General features: G+C 37.3%; 1 protein-coding gene across 1 annotated transcript in view; it reads left to right on the forward strand.

Moving 5' to 3' along the window:
- The first annotated feature begins 1472 nt into the window (after window positions 1-1472).
- ORC5 (origin recognition complex subunit 5) overlaps window positions 1473-17942 on the forward strand; it is a 92339-nt gene continuing 75869 nt past the window's right edge. Inside the window, exons 1-3 of the mRNA XM_037836465.1 lie at window positions 1473-1625; window positions 3656-3748; window positions 6691-6891. Of these exons, the coding sequence (XP_037692393.1) occupies window positions 1554-1625; window positions 3656-3748; window positions 6691-6891 (366 nt within the window). The 5' untranslated portion in view covers window positions 1473-1553. The remainder of the gene's footprint in view (window positions 1626-3655; window positions 3749-6690; window positions 6892-17942) is intronic.

A 17942-nucleotide genomic window follows, 5' to 3' on the forward strand; every position in this document is an offset into this window, starting at 1 on the left:
GAGGATAACACAACATTGTGAATGTGATTAATCCAACTGAATTGTAGGCTTGGGAATGGCTGGGATGGGAAAGTTCATTTTGTAAATATGTTTCCACAATTTAACAAAAAGAAAGAGGAAGACCAAAGAAACAATAACAACTGAATGCAATACATGATCCTGGATCTAATAATCTAGGATAAAATGCCCCCAAAAAACACTATTGGGACATATGGAAAAATGGGAATAGACTATAAGATTTATATCAATGTCAAATTTGTTGAACTTGATAACTGTATGTATTTAAGGTGGTTATAGAAGTGAATATGCTAGTTTTTTGGAAAAGTACACGAAGAATTAAGAGTTCAAGGAACATGATGTATACAACCCATACTCAAGTGTTCATTTAGAAAATACACGAATAGATAGAAAGATAGGTAGAATGGTATAGCAAATGTGGGAAAATGTTAAAAGTCGGCGGATGTGGGTGGGGAATATGTTGGAGTTCTTGGCATAGGTTTTGTATTGATTTTGCAACTCTCTTGTAAGTTTTAAATCATTTCAAAATAAGAAGTTTATTTAAAAGAAAAATTAAACGGTATTCTCAGTGACCCCTCTTTCTTTCTCTTCTAAGCAGCTAGAGTCCTGTGGATTGTACTTCTAAATCTCTCAGATTTAGCCCCTTCCCAGTAGACTCTAATGGAAAGATTATGGGTTTTGGAGCATCCAAACCTGTGTTTTAAGTCTGTGAGACATAGGATAAATCACTTAAGCTAGTTTTTCTATTTACAAAACAAGAATAATATCTCTATTATAATACTGTTAAAAGTTTAAAGGGATGACATATCTATCTAGCACAGTGCCTGTCACATATTACACAAATAAACCTTAATTTCCATTCCTTCTCATGTCTATTTCCATTGCTGTAGTTCAGGCTATTATCATTATTGTTTGGAAACTTGCAATAGTCTCTTTAACCAGAAATTGATTCCATTCTCTGTGCTGTATCCAAGGGGATCTTTCTAAAAGTCAAGAGTCATCATTTTCTTTTCTGATTAAAACTCTTCATTGGCTCTTTGTGGCCTACATAAGGTACAATCCTCTTAGCATAACATATATTTGTCCCTTGTTGTTGTTATTATTATTTGCTTAGCATTTCTTTTTTGGTCTCACAGGTGAACCCTTATTTTTAACGACTCAGCTTCCAGGTTGCCTTCCCTGGGAAACTTTTCTAAAGCCTCCAAGCGGGAAAACGGAATGAAAGTGATCACGAGTCCTTGGGAGCCCACAGGGTCCCCTTAGTTCCTTCCAGCCCCCTCTCTTTTGCCCATCGCAAAGCCCCTCCGCTGAGAAGCTCCCAGAAAGCCAAGCAGCGCCTACCGAAGAGGTCAAGAACTGCCGCGGCGCTCCACGTACGTGCTGACGTCACTCAGACGCATGGCTGCGCCGACCCCTCCCGCGGCTTAGCGGTTCCGATTTCCGGCGGGAGCGCGGACTGCAAGGCGGATGTGAGACTTGCTTCTGGTGCGGATCCGGCCAGAGCCACACTGCCCACTCCGGCTGGGTCCGCTAGAATGCCGCACTTGGAAAACGTGGTGCTGTGTCGCGAGTCCCAAGTTACCACATTGCAGTCCCTGTTTGGAGAGGTATTGTGGTCAAAATGTCTTTTCTTTTCCAAACCCTGGAGGCAAAGATTTCCGTGATCTTGCAATATGTTTCATTTTTCTTTTTTCGTTTGTGGGTTGAGGGGCATCTTTTGCATTGAGATGTGTGGTGTCGTAGGTCTACCCCATGCTTACACATAAAGTAACTTATGATTGGTCCCTTGAAAAGAAAACTGCCCAGGAAGGACAGGCCTACACTGCAGGACTTGTTCTTTTACACATTCCATTCTTTTGATAATGGACTTAGCTCAAAACAGCTACTAGAAGTTGCTTGTTATCCCTACAGAACAGGATTTCAAATAACAAGTGTGTTTGCAGAGTTATTGATTCAAATGTAAGTTCATATGTTTCATTGAGGGAGTTGGTGTAAGTAAAGTATACAGAGGGTTTGTTTGTTTGTTTTATTAAAGAAGAGTGAGTGCCAGAGCAGTGGTTCCAGTTTAAAAATCCAGGGGCTTTCCCAGAATTTTTAAAGGCCTGCAGAGGTCGGTCTAGTCTAGACTTCCGTCTTCCACTGATAGCTGAGATGATGCTGAGAGAGGTTAAGTGTCTTGTCTGGATGAGCACAGCTAGGGAGTCCTTTCCGTAGGCAGGAGGTGGCATTCAATAATTTAAACTTTTGGTGGGCCTTTTGTTTCAGATTCATTAATCAGACTTAGAGTGGGCTTTAAATCTGATCTGCAGGTAAAATAAATGAGTGTAGGGTCATACTCATTAATCCCACCCCAGTGTTCTGGTTTGATCTTTAAAGACCTTCCATTCAACTAGAAATGGTAGCTATCAGTCTGAGGTGGCTTTGAGGGTATTAGTGGAAAGTGTCTCTCTCCTCCTAAAGGGGCACATTAGTCAGGGAACTAAAAGGTTAATGACTGCATCCTCAGACAGTTTTCTAGTTATAATGCTTTCAATTGTAGTTACCCATAGTATCACTGAAATATTTTCTTGGTTATGTTCTATGCATTCCTTCTCTGGAGTTGATAAACCCAGGTCACTCAAACCAGGAGTGCTCCTTTGGAAAAAGAATACTAGCAAATAAGGATGACTAGTATTGATTTAGTGGTGTATCACAAAGAGATACAAAGAACTAGAACAAAACTATAAAATGGATTTGTGTTTCTGAGCAAGATTTATTTATTTTTCAACATATAAATATTTACTGAGCATCTTCTCTGTGTCAGGTGCTGTACCAGATCTTGGCTTATTAGAGTTTATGCTTTCAGGAAGGTGCAAGGTTAAATAACAGTGCAAGAGTTAAATGTAATTCTGGGTGACGACAGAAAAGGTGTTATAAGAAAATATTAAGCATGACATAATGGATGCAGACAAGCTTGGCAGGATTCCAGAAAAGGAGATATTTAATGTAGCTTGGAAAATTTTCCTGAAGGATGGTTGTGAATGTCTCTTTAAAGGTGAAGCATATGCTGCGCAGATTTTATTGTTGTTTTATTTGATGAATTGTATAAATTTAGGCCAGGGTGAATGAGTACTGTATACATAATTCAAAAGTATTCTGCACATTTTCCTAAGAACGGAGGACTCTTCAAATTCTTTCTAACACAGTGATTACGTATACTTAGTTTCAAAGCATTAAAATGTATAGTGAAAGCATTAAAATGTCACAGTGAAACGACAGGATTAGATTCTTTAAAAAAAGGATTAAGAAAAGATAAAAATGGACTATGGTCAAAATTATCCTTGAAAAATCCCTTAAAACTCATAAAATTTGAAAATATAAGACTTTGTACATGTAAACCTGTGCAATAATAAAAAGTGTAAATATATAATCTATGGTAATGTATAGCATATAATAATATGTAAAATGTAATTTTACAAATATTTTAATTACATAACATAAAGTTCATAGTGTTGATTTCATGTAAGTTCAAAGTATGGTGATTAACCTATATGCTCACTGGTGAAATAATTTGGATTGCGAATTTTACTTTTTGATGACTATTCAGTTTATTTTCTGTTTTGTATGTGCATACTGATATTTGTCTTTTCTCCCCTAGAGACATCACTACAGCTTCCCATCCATTTTTATTTATGGACATACAGCCAGTGGAAAGACTTATGTAACACAAACTTTGTTGAAAACTTTAGAGGTAAGAATAACTCCAAATCCAGTGTTAGTTGATTTTTATTCATAGACTCCAAGAAGGGGAAGGGATCCAGGAGTTTATCTACTCCAGTCCTCTGAAGGATAATCTTCTACATAAAACATTTCTGACCAACTTTTGTTTGAATGTCTCCAGAGATTCTAAGCCTCAAAAGGCATTAGATAACATGAATCTAGATATTTGTTATTTTTAAAGTTGTGTCACATTTCCTTCTCTCTTAACTTTCACTGGCTGATGATAATAGTTTAGAAAAAATGCCACGTAATATTAAAATGTTTCCTTTTCATTGTTTCATCTGTAATATTGATATTCATACGTCTGAATTTCCACAGATCCAAACCTGAACTCATCATTTTTACCCTGCCCTTCTTCCTATATTTTCTGTCTTGGTTCTCCGTTCACTATTCATACAGTTGTTCAACCTTGCGCTTTCTTAACTTTGCCGTCTTCCTCACTCATCCAGTAAATCAAACTAGTAAACACATTCTGTTGATTCTTAAAGTTTTGACTCTATCTACCTTTAGTTATAGTCATTGCTGCTACCTCAATTTCATTTACCATTGTTTCTTTCTTGTATTTCTGTTATAGTCTCCTAACGGCAATCTCTTCCTCAGCCAGCTTATGCAGATCTTACTTAAGATCTTCAGGAAAATGTTCAAATGCTTTGCCTGATATGTCAGATCATTGATGAGCTGAATTCGTAAAATAATGGTTAATAAGAATCTGGGTTGAAGACACTGGCAGACTCAAATTCTTGTTCACCACTTAGTGCTTTCCCCATCTCCGTAGCAGGGTTAATAGTGACAGCATTTGGGATTGTGAGAATTAAAGGACTGAGTACATGAAAGGTACCTACTACAGTACTTGGTATATAGTAAGCACTCAGTGAAGATTAGCTGTTATTATTAACAGTTATTGCCACTCTCTCTTTCATATCTTAAGGCAGGGGTTGGCAAACTTTTTCTTAAGGCTTGTGGGCTATAAGGTCTTTGTGGCAACCACTCAATTCTGCCATTGTAGTGGGAAAACAGCCATAGGCAATATATAAACAAATGGGCCTGACGGTGTTCCAGTAAAACTTTATTTACAAAAACAGGCCCATATGCTATAATTTGCTAACCCCAGTCCTAGGCTCGAGCTGTGAACATGCATTGACTGCTTACAGTTTCTGCTCTCTTATTTCCAAGCCTTGTTATACTGCACCCTCTGTTTGTAATGACTTTCCTGGGCTTACTTGCTCCTCTTCTACTACACTACTCTTGGCAAATACCTAGTTACTTTGTCAGGATTTCTTCTACTTGCACTCTGGGAAGCCTTTCCTGATTTCCCAAAGCTGTGTTAGTTGCTCCTTCATTGTGTAAGCTCAATATCCTGCGCTTAATTCTAATATAATATTTGGTACACTCAGCTGTGACTTTGTGTTTGTCTTTCCCTGGATCTAGATTGTAAGTTCTTTGAGATCGTCCTCAGCACTAAGCATAGTGCTTGGCACATATCAAGTTGTGGATTTCAGCTTTGATCCCCAAACAGCTGTGCATTTTAAAAACACAGATGTCTAGGCTCCATATCAGACTTCAGAATCAGAATGTCCAAGGCCTGGCCCAGGCATTTGCATTTGAGGACCCTCTGTGTGAAACTTCCAAAGGATATATGCTGAATAAATGAAAATCCAATAAGGAAGTTCCATATTTAATGGCTGTATTCCATTTTTTAACACATAATTTTTGATGCTTCTTGATCAGCATTGACAGTTAGTACTACTTCTGGTACAGGTACACTTGTGATACACCCCTGACACTTAGAATATGCTGGCATTAAAGGTCATAGATAGCACAAATCAGTAAACAAGATACTTATTATAATAGAGACCCTGTAGACTCTAATTCATAAAGGAATGGAGGTGAGAGAGGGTCAGTAAATGCTGGTAAATCTGTGCCTAAGTAAATAAAATATAGCCCTACTTACACTATGAAAGAGAGAGAGAGAGAAGCCTCCATATTGGGTGAGATTTTATCACTAAAAAATAGCGATAGGTTCCGTTATTTGTGTCAAATGTCATAAGTTACCTTTCTCTGAATGATCAGTATTGCTTTTATGATTTTACTTTGAGGAAAACAGATCATGCTCTAGAGCAAGTCTTTTGTTTCCTTGATATTTCTGGGATTACCTCCATTTTGATAGTTCTCTAAATGAAATACTATTTCTCATAATCAGTGGATTACTATAGTTTCTGACAGTTACAATTCCTTTCTTGATGTAGGTTTGTTCATCCATCAAAGATATTAAAATTATAAATCTAAAATTCCCACTAAGAATTTCAGCATTCAAATATACTTGGATTTCTTTTTTAAAAATTCTTTAGAGGAAAATACAAGTTTGGGTTAGAGTCCCTGGAGGAAATGAATGGCAAATTCAAAGGGATGATTGAAGTGAGTTTATTGAAAGGACTATTTTACAAAGGTTGAGGAAGAATTACACCAATAAGGATGGTGAAGCACCAAGGAACTAACAACAGTAGGAAACCTTTACCAACCCTAGACCTGAAAGGGTCATGGGAAGGAGCTGTTACCAGAACCCAGCAAGAGATGTAGAACAGGAGCTGCCTCCCTGGAGCTGTGGCCTTTTGTAGAAGCATGTAGCCACTGCAAAACCTGGGCTACATGGGGGAGTCAAGGAAATAAATATCCAACCTCTTTGTCCTTCAGTCGCCTGCTGGTTTCCCTTCAATTGGCTGAATCCAATGGTAGCAAGAAAGTAAGAGACTCTGGGTGATGGAGTCTGTAGTGGCCAACCTCTTGGGATGAACAGCAGGTTAGAGAATAGTGGGGTGTAGATCTGGAAGGACAAATGAATAATATCCAGCACAGCCTTTATTGTATACATGTGTTCATTTCTCTACTTACGCTTTTTTTGGTTTTATTTTTCAGCTTCCACATGTCTTTGTGAATTGTGTTGAATGTTTTACCTTAAGGCTGCTTTTGGAACAAATCTTAAACAAGTTGAATCATCTTAGTTCTTCAGAGGATGAATGTTCTACTGAAATAACTTGTGATACCTTTAATGATTTTGTTCGCCTGTTTATACAAGTAACCAAAGTTGAAAGTCTCAAGGAGCAGACTGTATATATTGTAAGTCATTTAATTTGAATATAACATGCCTTATTGGAAAACTGAGCTGTTCATTAACTCAGTTTCTCTATATTTTGTTTTGAATCAAGGGGTTGGGATGCAAAAATGTATTAGATGTATTCCTTATCCAAAGAGAGCTTCAATTTAGTAGAGGAGTTATGACACATACTCATATGTGACTACATATATAAGGTGATAATTGATAGCTGCAAAATGCAAAGTACTAACTGAGGTGCCTCTGAAACAGCTTCCTGAGATGATAGCATTTGAGATAGAACTAAAAGAATGATTAGGGTTTTATAGGAAGACACAGAAGAAGAGGATTTCTGATGGAGGAAATAATGTAATAATTTATAATTACATTTGTAATAATACTTAATACATAATTTGTAATAATGTAAGCAAAAGCATGGGAGGTGGGAATGGAGTCCAGGGATTGCCACATAGTCCCGTTTTAGTGGTTTATAAAGTATGAAGGGAGAAAAAGAAGTCTAGAAAGGTAGGTTGAGGCCATATCATGAAGGGTCTTGAAAACTATGCTAAAGCATTGTATTTCATTCCTTAGGCATGGGAGAGGTGTTGAAGATAGAGCAACAGATTCTGCCTTAGGAGGATTACTCCAAAAGCATGTTGATTATGGGAATTGGGGTGGTCGGGTGGCTATTGTGACTAGTTATGTGAGAGAAAATTTGATCTAATAGTGAAGAATGAATTGATGATGCAGAAAAGAAAGGGGAGAATTACTAGTATGATGTCCTTGCAAAAGTGAGAGAGGTTGACCTTATATAGGAACATTGGCAATTCATCTGAGGGAAGGCAGAGTATGGGTGGGACCATGTGGATCTTCTCTTTATTGCTTCTATTTTCTCAATGAAAAAGCAACCAAGATCATCAGCTGAGAGAATTAAGAAGGAGATGTAGCTTTGAGGGGAGAGAAGTTAGAAATGGTCTTCTAGGAGAATAAGAGAGTGAATGGACCAGGTAAATATGGTAGGATTGTCAGGCAGTTCTGAGGGCCTATTTGAGGTTAGTTGTCATGAATTTAATGTGATTTAGCATGGATAAGTGTTATTTTTCAGTTATGTTCAGTTGTGTGATAGACAAAGTAGATGAATAGTTGGCTTTTACCAGGGTTAGTGGCATGCAAGGCAGTTATGAGAGAGACAAATGAATTGAGGGTGGATGCAAGGGATTAAATAATATGATGAAGCATGGACTCCAAGTAGAGTAAGGAGGGAATTGAGGACATCAAAAGAGTGTAAAGGTGGTTGGGTTCTTTTCACCAGATGTTGGTCCTGGTGGAGGTCAAAGGATTATTGGTGTAGAGGTGTAGAGGTATTAGAGAGAGTGAACTGTAAACTTAGAAGGTGGTGGTAGGAGAGTGGGTGCCTGAAATCAAAAGTATGGAGGGTGTGCAGATAGGAGAACTGGCAGAATGGTCTGGGACACTGGTCCTAAAATTTTGTGGTTTCAGGTCCCCTTTAAACTCTCAAAAAATATTGAGGTCTGTATTAGGTTTCTCTAGGGAAACAACCAACAGGAGATATCTGTAAATATGAGATTTTATAAAAGTGCCTCATGCAGCTGTGGGGATGCACAAGTCCAAATTCCGTAGGGCAGGCTGGAAGCTGGCAACTCTGAAGAAGGTTTTTGATGAAATCCCCAGGAAAGACTGGCTGGCTCAAGTAGTGATGGAAATTCTCTCTTCTGACTATTGAATTCATCACCTCTCCTTTTAAAGACTTCAACTGATTGGATTAAATGTCTCATTGTAGAAGACAGTCCCCTTAGTTGATTGTAGATATAATCAGCCATAGATGCAATCAACTTACTGATGATTTAAGACCGTGAAATGTCTTTGCGGTAGATTAAGCCAGTGCTTGCTTGACCAGACAGCTGGGTACCATCACCTGGTCAAGTTGACACATGAACCCAGCAACCATCACAAGGACCCCAGAGAATTTTTGTTTATGTGGGTTATATCTATTACCCAATACTTACGCTATAAGAAATTAAAACTAAGAAATTTTAAAACTATTAATTTGCTTATTCATTATACAAAATGAAAAAAATCACATTTGTTAATAACATCACCAAGCTGCTCAGAAGTCTTTTTAAGTTTTTGGAGACTGTCAAGCTCAAGGTTTTTGTGTGAACCTAAGTTTTTTTAATCTGGGATATACCTAAGGGGGTGTATGGTGGTTCATGTGGTAGTTTTGTGTTTCATTTTTAAAGAAACTTCCAGACTATTTTTCAGAATGCTGTGCCATTTTATATTCCCACCAACAAAGTATGAGTAATCCAGTTTCTCTGCCTCCTCACCAGCTTTTGTTATCAGAATTTTTTATTTCTGTCACTCTGACAGATGTGTATCCTACTGTGATTTTGAAATTGCATTTCTCTAATGGCTAATGATATTGAACATCTAGCTTTTCATGTACTTATTTGCCATCTGTATATATTCTTTGTCAAGTATTTCTTTGTCTTTTGCTCATGCTTTAATTGGATTGTTTGCATTTTGAATTTTGAGAATTCTCCATATATTCTGGATAATGGTCCTTTGTTGGATATGTAGTTTGCAAATATCTTTTCCCATTCTGTAGCTTGTTTTTTTTTTCCACTCTATTAAATTGGGTCTTTCACAAAGCAAAAGTTTTTAATAGTGATGATGTCCTATTTATTTATTTATTTATTTATTTTCATGGATTGGGCTTTTAGTGCCAAGTCTAGAAACTCTTTGCCTAGCCCTAGATCCTGAAGATTTTCTGCTATTTTTTTCCCTAAAAGTTCTTTAGTTTTATGTTTTAACTTTAAGTCCGTGATCTATTTTGAGTTAATTTTTGTATAGATGTGAAACATAGATTGAGGTTCATTTTTTTTGCTCATGATTTTCAATTGCTCCAGTACCATTTATTGAAAAGGCTGCCTTGATCCACTGAATTGCTTTTACTCCTTTGTCAGAAATCAGTTGGGAGTATTTGTGTGGGTCTATTTCTGGGTTCTCTGTTCTGTTTAATTGATCCAAGTTTCTATCTTCATTATTGTTACCTATGTTATAAGTCTTTAAATTGAGTAGAATGATTGTTCCCACTTTATTCTTTTTGAATTTTGGTTTAGCTATTCTAGTTTCTTTGCCTATCCATATAAATTTTAGAATAATCTTGTCTGTATCTACAAAAAATCTTGCAGAGAATTTGATAGGAGTTGGGGAGAATTGACATCTTTACTAGGTTGTCTCCTAATGTGTTTGCAAAGTATGTCTCTCCAATTATTTAACACTTCTTTGATAACTTTTATCAGCATTATGTAGTTTTACACCTAATAAATATTTCATTTTTGAGTGATTATATAAATGGTTTTGTATTTTTAATTTCAGTGTCCCCCAATTTATTGCTTGTATATAGGAATACAGTTTATTTCTGTATGTTTGTTTTGTATACTGTGGCTTTGCTAAACTCACTTTTATTCTAGGAGTTCTTTTGTAGATTTCTTGGATTTTTCCATGAAAATAATCATGTCGTCTGCAAATAGGAACAGGTTTCTTTCTTCTTTTCCAATCTGTATGGCTTTTATTTTCTTTTCTTGCCTTATTGCACTGGATAGAACTTCCAAGACTATGTTGAATGAGAGTGTTGACAGTGGACATCTTTGCCTTCCTCCCCATCTTTTGGGGAAAGCATGCAGTGATTCACCATTAAGTATAATTCTAGCTTTTGGAAGTTGAGGAAGTTCCCCTCTATTCCTAGATTTTTGAGAGTTTTATCATGTATGGGTTGGATTTTGTCATATGCTTTTTCTGCATCAATTAATATGATCATCTGATTTTTCTTCTTTTGCCTGTTAATGTAGTGGATTACATTGACTGATTTTTTTGAATATTGAACTAGCCTTGCATGCCCGGAATAACTCTCCTTGGTCATAGTGTATAGTTCTTTTTATATATTTCTGAATTCTATTTGCTAATATTGTATTAAGGATTTTTGTGTGTGTATTCATGAGGGATATTGACCTGTAGTTTGTTTTTTTGTTTGCCTCCTTTTTTCTTCCCTTCCTCCCCTCCCCTCCTTCCCCTCCCTCCCTCCCTCCCTCCTTCTTCCTTCCTTCCTTCCTTCCTCTTTCTTTCTTCCTTCCTGTCTTCTTTCCTTTCTTCCTTTCTTGTATACTCTTTGTCTGGTTTTGTATCAGGATAATGATAGCTTCATAAAGTGAATTGAAGTGTGTTCCCTCCTCTGTTTTCTGGAAAAGATTGTGTAGAATCAGAGTCAACTCTTCTTTAAAGGTTTGGTGGAATCCTCCAGTGAAGCCATCTGGACCTGGAAATTTATTTTTTGAGAGTTTTTAAATTCTCAGTTCAATTTCCTGAGTAGCTATAGGGCTACTCAGATTATTGTTTAATATTTTGTAAATTATGTGGTTGTTTGTGCTTTTCAAGGAATCTTAGTTGTCAAATTTATGTGTATAGAGTTGTTTGAAGTATTATTATCCTTTTGATGTCTGCAGTCATTAGTGATGTCCCCTAGTTTGTTCCTGATACTGGTAGTTTCTCTATTATACATTGTCAATCTTGCTAGAGGTTTATTAATTTTATTGATCTTTTTAAAGGTCCAGCACTTTGTTTCATTGACTTTTCTTTATTGTTTTTCTCTTTTCAGTTTTATTGATTTCTGCTCTTAATCTTTATTATTTCTTTCCTTTTTCTTGCCTTGTGTTTATTTGCTTTTTTTTTTTTCCTAGGTTCTTGAAGTGGGAACTTAAGTTACTGATTTGAGACTTTTCCTTTTTTCTAATGTCTTCTTTTAGTGCTGTAAAATTTCCATGTCTCAGCACTGCTTTAGCTGTGTGCTTCAGATTTTAATGTGCTCTATTTTCATTTTCATTCAGTTCAATGTCTTTTTAAAAAATTCTTTCAAGACTTACTCTTTGATGGGTGAATTGTTCAGAAGTGTGTTTATAGTTTCCAAGTTGTAGTGGATTGAATAGTGGTCCCCCAAAATATGTATTCACCTGAAATCTCAGAATGTGATCTTATTTGGAATAAGGATCTTTGTAAATGTAATTAAGGTACATTTTGAGATGAGGTCATTCTAGAGTAGGGTGGCCCTAAATCCGATGGTGAGTGTCCTTATAAGAGACAGAACAGGAGAGAGACATAGAGAGAAACAGGGAGAGCCATGTGAAGACAGAGTTAGAGATTGGAGTGATATGTCTCAAGCCAAGGAATGCTAAGGATTGCTGGCATTGCCAGAAGCTACATGAGATGCAAGGATTGAATACTCCCTCAGAACCTCCAGAAACAACCAAACCCACTAACTCGTTGATTGACTTCTGGCCTCTAGAACACAGAGAAAATAAACTTCTGTTGTTGTAAGCCACAGGTTTGTGCTAATTTGTTCTGGTAGCCCTAGGAAACTAATATACACAGGTTTGGAGAGTTTCCTGTTGTCTTTCTTTTATTGATTTATAGTTGGATTCCATTGTGGTTGGGGAACTCATGATTTTAATTCTTTTGAATTTGTGGAGGTTTGTTGCCCAGGATGTGGTCTTTCTTGATATATATTCCATTGGCACTTGAAAAGAATGTGTATTATGCTCTTTTTGGGTGGATTTTCTGTAAGTATTGATTAGATATTGTTAGTTGATGGTGCTGTTGAGTTCTGTATTCTTGCTGATTTTTTTTTTTTGTCTAGTTTTGTTAATTGTTGAAAGAGGGTGTTGTAGTTTCCAACTATAATTGTGGATTTATCTATTTCTCTGAATTCTGTTGGTTTTGCTTTACATATTTTGTAGCTTTGTTGTTTCATGCCCCATACATTTAGGATTGTTATGTGTTCTTGGCAGATTGACCCTTTTTGTCGTTAAATAATGTCCCTCTCTGTCTTTGGTAATTTTCTTTACTCTTGTCCCTCTCTGTCTTTGGTAATTTTCTTTACTCTGAAGTCTGCTTTATTCGATATTTATATAACCACTCTGCTTTCCTTTCATTAAGGCTTACATGGCATATCTTTTCCTACCCTTTTACTTTCAACCTGCCTGTATTGTTATATTTGGTGTTGTTTCTTATCAACCTCATATAGCCATGCCATGCTTTTTAATCTACCCTGCTAAATCTTTTAATTGGTATATAGACCATTTATATTTCATGTAATTATTGATATGTTAGGTCTTAAGCCTGCCTTTTTACTTTTTGTTTTTTGTGTTTTATGTTTTTTGTTTCTTTGTTTTCTTTTTCCTGCCTTCATATGAGATATTTGAACATTTTTTTTTTTTAGAATTCCATTTTGATTTATCTATAGTGCTTTTAGTGTATCTCTTATAGCTTTTTTGGTGCTGTTTTAGGTATCATATATATGTATAACTTCTCACAGACTACTGGTGTCATCATTTTACCAGATCAGATGAATTATGGAAACCCAACTTCTCTTTTCATCCTTTTATCTTTCCCTATTTATAATGTAATTGCCTTAAGTATTTCTTGTACGTACATATAGAACCCCATAGGCAGTGTCACAAGTTTTGCTGCGTTTGTTAAATGTAACATAGAAAACTCGAGAGAAGGAAGACTTGTATTTACCTGTATTTTTCCTCACTGCATTCTTTCCTGATATTTCAAAGTTCCTTCTTTTATTGTTTCCTTTGTGCTTAGAGTACACTAGCTACTTTTTTTTTAGGGTTGGTCTGCTGGCAACAGATTCTCCTGCATTTTCTTTATCTGAGAAAATTTTGTTTTCCCCTTTATCTCTGAAGGATATTTTTGCTGTGCATAAGTTGGGGTTGAGAGTTTTCTTTCCAATGCTTGAAACATGTTGTACTGCTTCCTTATGGCCTCCATGGTTTTGGATGAGAAGTCTGCTGTCATTCTAATTGTTTTTCCCTTGTAGGGAAGATGTCATTTTTCACTGACTACCTTCAAGATATTTTAATTTGTGCTTAATGGATAGAGGTTATGATATGTCTTGGCATGAATTTCTTTGCATTTATCCTGTTTAGGGTTTGCATAGCTTCTTCACTCTGTGGGTTTATGTCTTTTGCCAAATTTGGGAAGTTTTCAGGTATTACTTCTTTGAGTCCTTTTTTTATCCCCTCACTCTTTCTCCTCTTACCCAAGATTTTGATGACATGAATTTTAGATCTTTTGTTATAGTACCTTAGTTCTCTGAGAATCTGTCCATTTCTTTTTTTCAGTATATTTTCTCTCTCTTGTTCAGATTGTATAATTTCTGTCCTGTCTTCTAGTTTGCTGACGCTTTCCATTCGGCTTATGAGCACAACCACTGAACTCATTATTTCATTCACTTTTTATATATTTCAGTCCTAAAATTTCCATTTGATTCTTCTTTATGTCTCCGATTTCTTCACTGAAACTTTCTTTTTCCATGCTGAGGCTTTCTATGTTTTCATTTGTTTCAAGTGTGTCTGTAATTTATTTTTGAAGCGTTTTTATTATAACTGCTTTAAAAATCTTTGTCATGTTATTCTAATGACTGTTGTGTTGGTGTTGGCATCCGTTCTTTTTCTTTTTATATTCAGTTTGAGATCTTCCTGGTTTTTGGTGTAACAAGTGATTCTCAATTGAAACCTGGCATTTTGTATTATGTTATGAGACTCTGGGTCTTATTCAGACCTTCTGTTTTAGCTGCTTTTTCCTGATATTGTTCTATCAGAGGAAAGCAGCAGTTGGGGTGGGGGACTGGGGAGCCACTTCTTTATTGCCAGGTGGAGGTAGAGGTACAGATTCCTCTCTTGATCTCCATTGATTTCTGAGGTGGTAGGGGCTCCTTATAACTGCTGGGTGGGTAGTGAGAGTTCTCTTGTGTCCTGCACTGACAGCACTGTAGATATGACCTCATCGCTGGATAAAGGTGAAAGTTTTGAATCTCCACTAAGCCTCCTATGATACCGTTCCAGCAGGCAGGGAGAAGTGTATCTCATTTTTGCTGGGTGGAGGTGTAACTCTAGGTGTCTTGGGAGTGGTCTCCACTAATACTGAGTTGACAGGACCTTATTACTAGCCAATCCCAGCTTTCTGCTTGGGCTTTTCTGACACCATGAAGCGGTGAGGAGTGGTTATGGTGGTGGTTTGTCTTAAGCCTCATGAGGGTGGAAGTTTAGGCTGCCTACTTGTTCTTTGCAAGTGGGAGTGGGGCCACAGCTTTTTCTGTGGTGTTTACCTGGAATAGAGAGGGTATGTCTAAAAGATTTTTTTTTTTTTTGGTGGAGGGGAGTGGCGGGCTTGCTAGGCTGCTGCTTTCGTAGTCCTTTGCTAGAGATAGCAGACTTTTGTTGGGACATTTTTGGCTGCTACCTTTGCCTTTCTTCATTATTAGCTTCTTCAGCTCCACATCTGCAATATATGCTGCAAAAAGAGGCAGCTCACCACTTTAGTCATTCCTTGGTTCCTAATGTCTCTAGCTAGTCTGCCTTCGTCTCTCCACTTTCAGAGTCTTATATTTTTTTAAAAATATAAATATTCAGTGTTTTTAGTTTTTGTTAGTGGAAAGAATAGGGAAAAGTACATTTATTCCATCTTCCCAGAAGCGTAAGTCTAGTTTTGTTTTGTTTTGTTTTGTTTTTTTAATGCAAGTGCATAGTGGTGAAGAATACAATGATTATTAGTACAGTTTGGCACTATTACCTTGACTTGTGCTAAGGCACTTCTAGTTTAACCTGCTATTGCTTTTACTCTGTCAGGACATAGGAGCCAGTTTGAAAGGGCTCTCAGTGGCCAAATATGGGACAATTTGACCCTCAAAAAGAATAATGAATTCAATGGGTAGAATCACATTAAATGTGCTAGAATCAATGAATTCATAATGCTACTGATCAAACATTTAAAGACAAAAAACTGCAACTCATTTGTTACTTTGGGAGTTTAATAGTAGTTTGCCATGCAGTTACAAAGTTCAGACAAGAAAAGTTTTTCTTCCACCTCTCTTTCTTGGGCCAGAAAACCTTATAATTTTTGGTACATGATGAACATTTACTTTTTATCAAATGGTATAAAAGATGTACACAGTTCTTATATCCTTAAAGACATTTGCTTATCAGGTATCTGTTACACTATAATCTGTTTGGTAATACACCTGTAAAATAAACTTTTTAAATGTAGTTATGACTTATTTGCTATTTAGAAATTTGGATTAAAAGGTGTTATACATAGAAAGCTTTTTTTTTTCCTACTTATGTATTTGACTTATTTGAAATGCCTTTCTACAAATGTAAATAGCACTTAAACATTAATTCAGGAGTAGGGCTAAGATGGTGGCATAGAGAGGAGTGGAAGCTAGTTAGTCCCCCTGGAACAACTAATAAGCAACGAGGAACATCTAATAAATAATCTGGAATAACGGTGAGGGGACAAACATGACCGTCCACTCATCATACACCAACCTGAATTGGGAGGAATGCCCAAGAAAGCAGCATAAAATCTGTAAGTAAAAACTGCGGATCCAAGCCGGGAGCTGCATTCCCCCATGGCCTGAGCTGCAAAGCTTCATGGAGCCAGAGAGCGGCTCTCTCTGAGTGAGTGAATATAGCACGGCTGAGCTCCAACTGGGGTTTTAATTAACAAGTGTGAGCTGCTTGATACGAATCCCCAACAAGCAGACAGAGGCTTTGGGTGAAGACTGACCTTGGAGAGCCAGAGGGTGGCCACGGACTGGCCCTGAAGGGGGCTTTCTGTCCCTGTTTCAGCTCAGTGGAGAAAGCCTCAGCCATTTTCAGTTCCCAGTGCTCTGACCCAGGCAAGGGTGGAGATAACACAGGCAAAGAGAGACCATTGAAATGCTAATGACCTCTCCCTAGGGGGAGTCTAACTTCCCTAAGAGGAAAGGGGTGGGGCCCAGCTCTACTACCTGCATTCCATTCAGAAACAGACCCCAGAGCCTGGGGGAAAACCGCCACGGGCCACACCTTCTTTCACCAGTCTGGAGTTACAGGCTGACAGGCGCCACCTGCTGGGCAGAAAAGCACAGTGACCTGAGGCCTCACAGGGTGTACCAATTTACTAAGACACCTTCAGGGAAACCGGATACTGAATAGTTCTTCCTTCTGGGACCAGAGCCCGTTTTGATCTGGGAAAACCTGATTGGGGTAACCAAGGAAACCATGCCTAGATAACAGAACTCTACAACCTACACTAAGAGAAACGAAGTTATGGCCCAGTCAAAGGAGCAGACTTACACTTCAGCAGACATACAGGAACTTAAACAGCTAATACTAAGTCAATTCAAAAAGTTTAGAGAGGATATGGCAAAAGAGATGGACCATATAATGAAAACACTGGGCTTACATAAGGTAGAAATGAAAGTTTGAGAAACCAACTGGCAGAATCCATGGAAATGAAAGGCACAACACAAGAGATGAAAGACACAATGGAAACATACAGCAGCAGATCTCAAGAGGCAGAAGAAAACACTCAGGAACTGGAGAACAAGGCTCCTGAAAGCCTACATGCTAAAGAACAGATAGAGAAAAGAATGGAAAAATATGAGCAACGTCTCCGGGAACTTAAGGACAAAACGAAAGTTAGGAATGTATATGTCATTGGTGTCCCCAAAGGAGAAGAGAAGGGAAAAGGGGCAGAAGCAATAATAGAGGAAATAATCAATGAAAATTTCCCATCTCTTATGAAAGACATAAAATTACAGATCCAAGAAGCACAGCATATGCCAAACAAAATAAATCTGAATAGGCCCACACCAAGACACTTAATAATCAGATTATCAAACGCCAAAGATAAAGAGAGAATCCTGAAAGCAGCAAGAGAAAAGCCATCCATCACATACAAAGGAAGCTTGATAAGACTATGTGTGGATTTTTCAATAGAAACCATGGAGGCGAGAAGGAAGTGGGGTGATATATTTAAGATACTGAAAGAGAAAAACCACCAGCCAAGAATCCTATATCCAGCAAAACTGTCCTTCAAATATGAGGGACAGCTTAAAATATTCTCAGACAAACAGACAATGACAGAGTTTGTGAACAAGATAACTGCTCTACAGGAAACACTAAAGAAAGCACTGCAGACAGAAAGGAAAAAGACAGGAGTGAGA

This window comes from Choloepus didactylus, chromosome 5, assembly GCF_015220235.1.
Source record: "Choloepus didactylus isolate mChoDid1 chromosome 5, mChoDid1.pri, whole genome shotgun sequence".
In the NCBI taxonomy this organism is placed as follows: domain Eukaryota; kingdom Metazoa; phylum Chordata; class Mammalia; order Pilosa; family Megalonychidae; genus Choloepus; species Choloepus didactylus.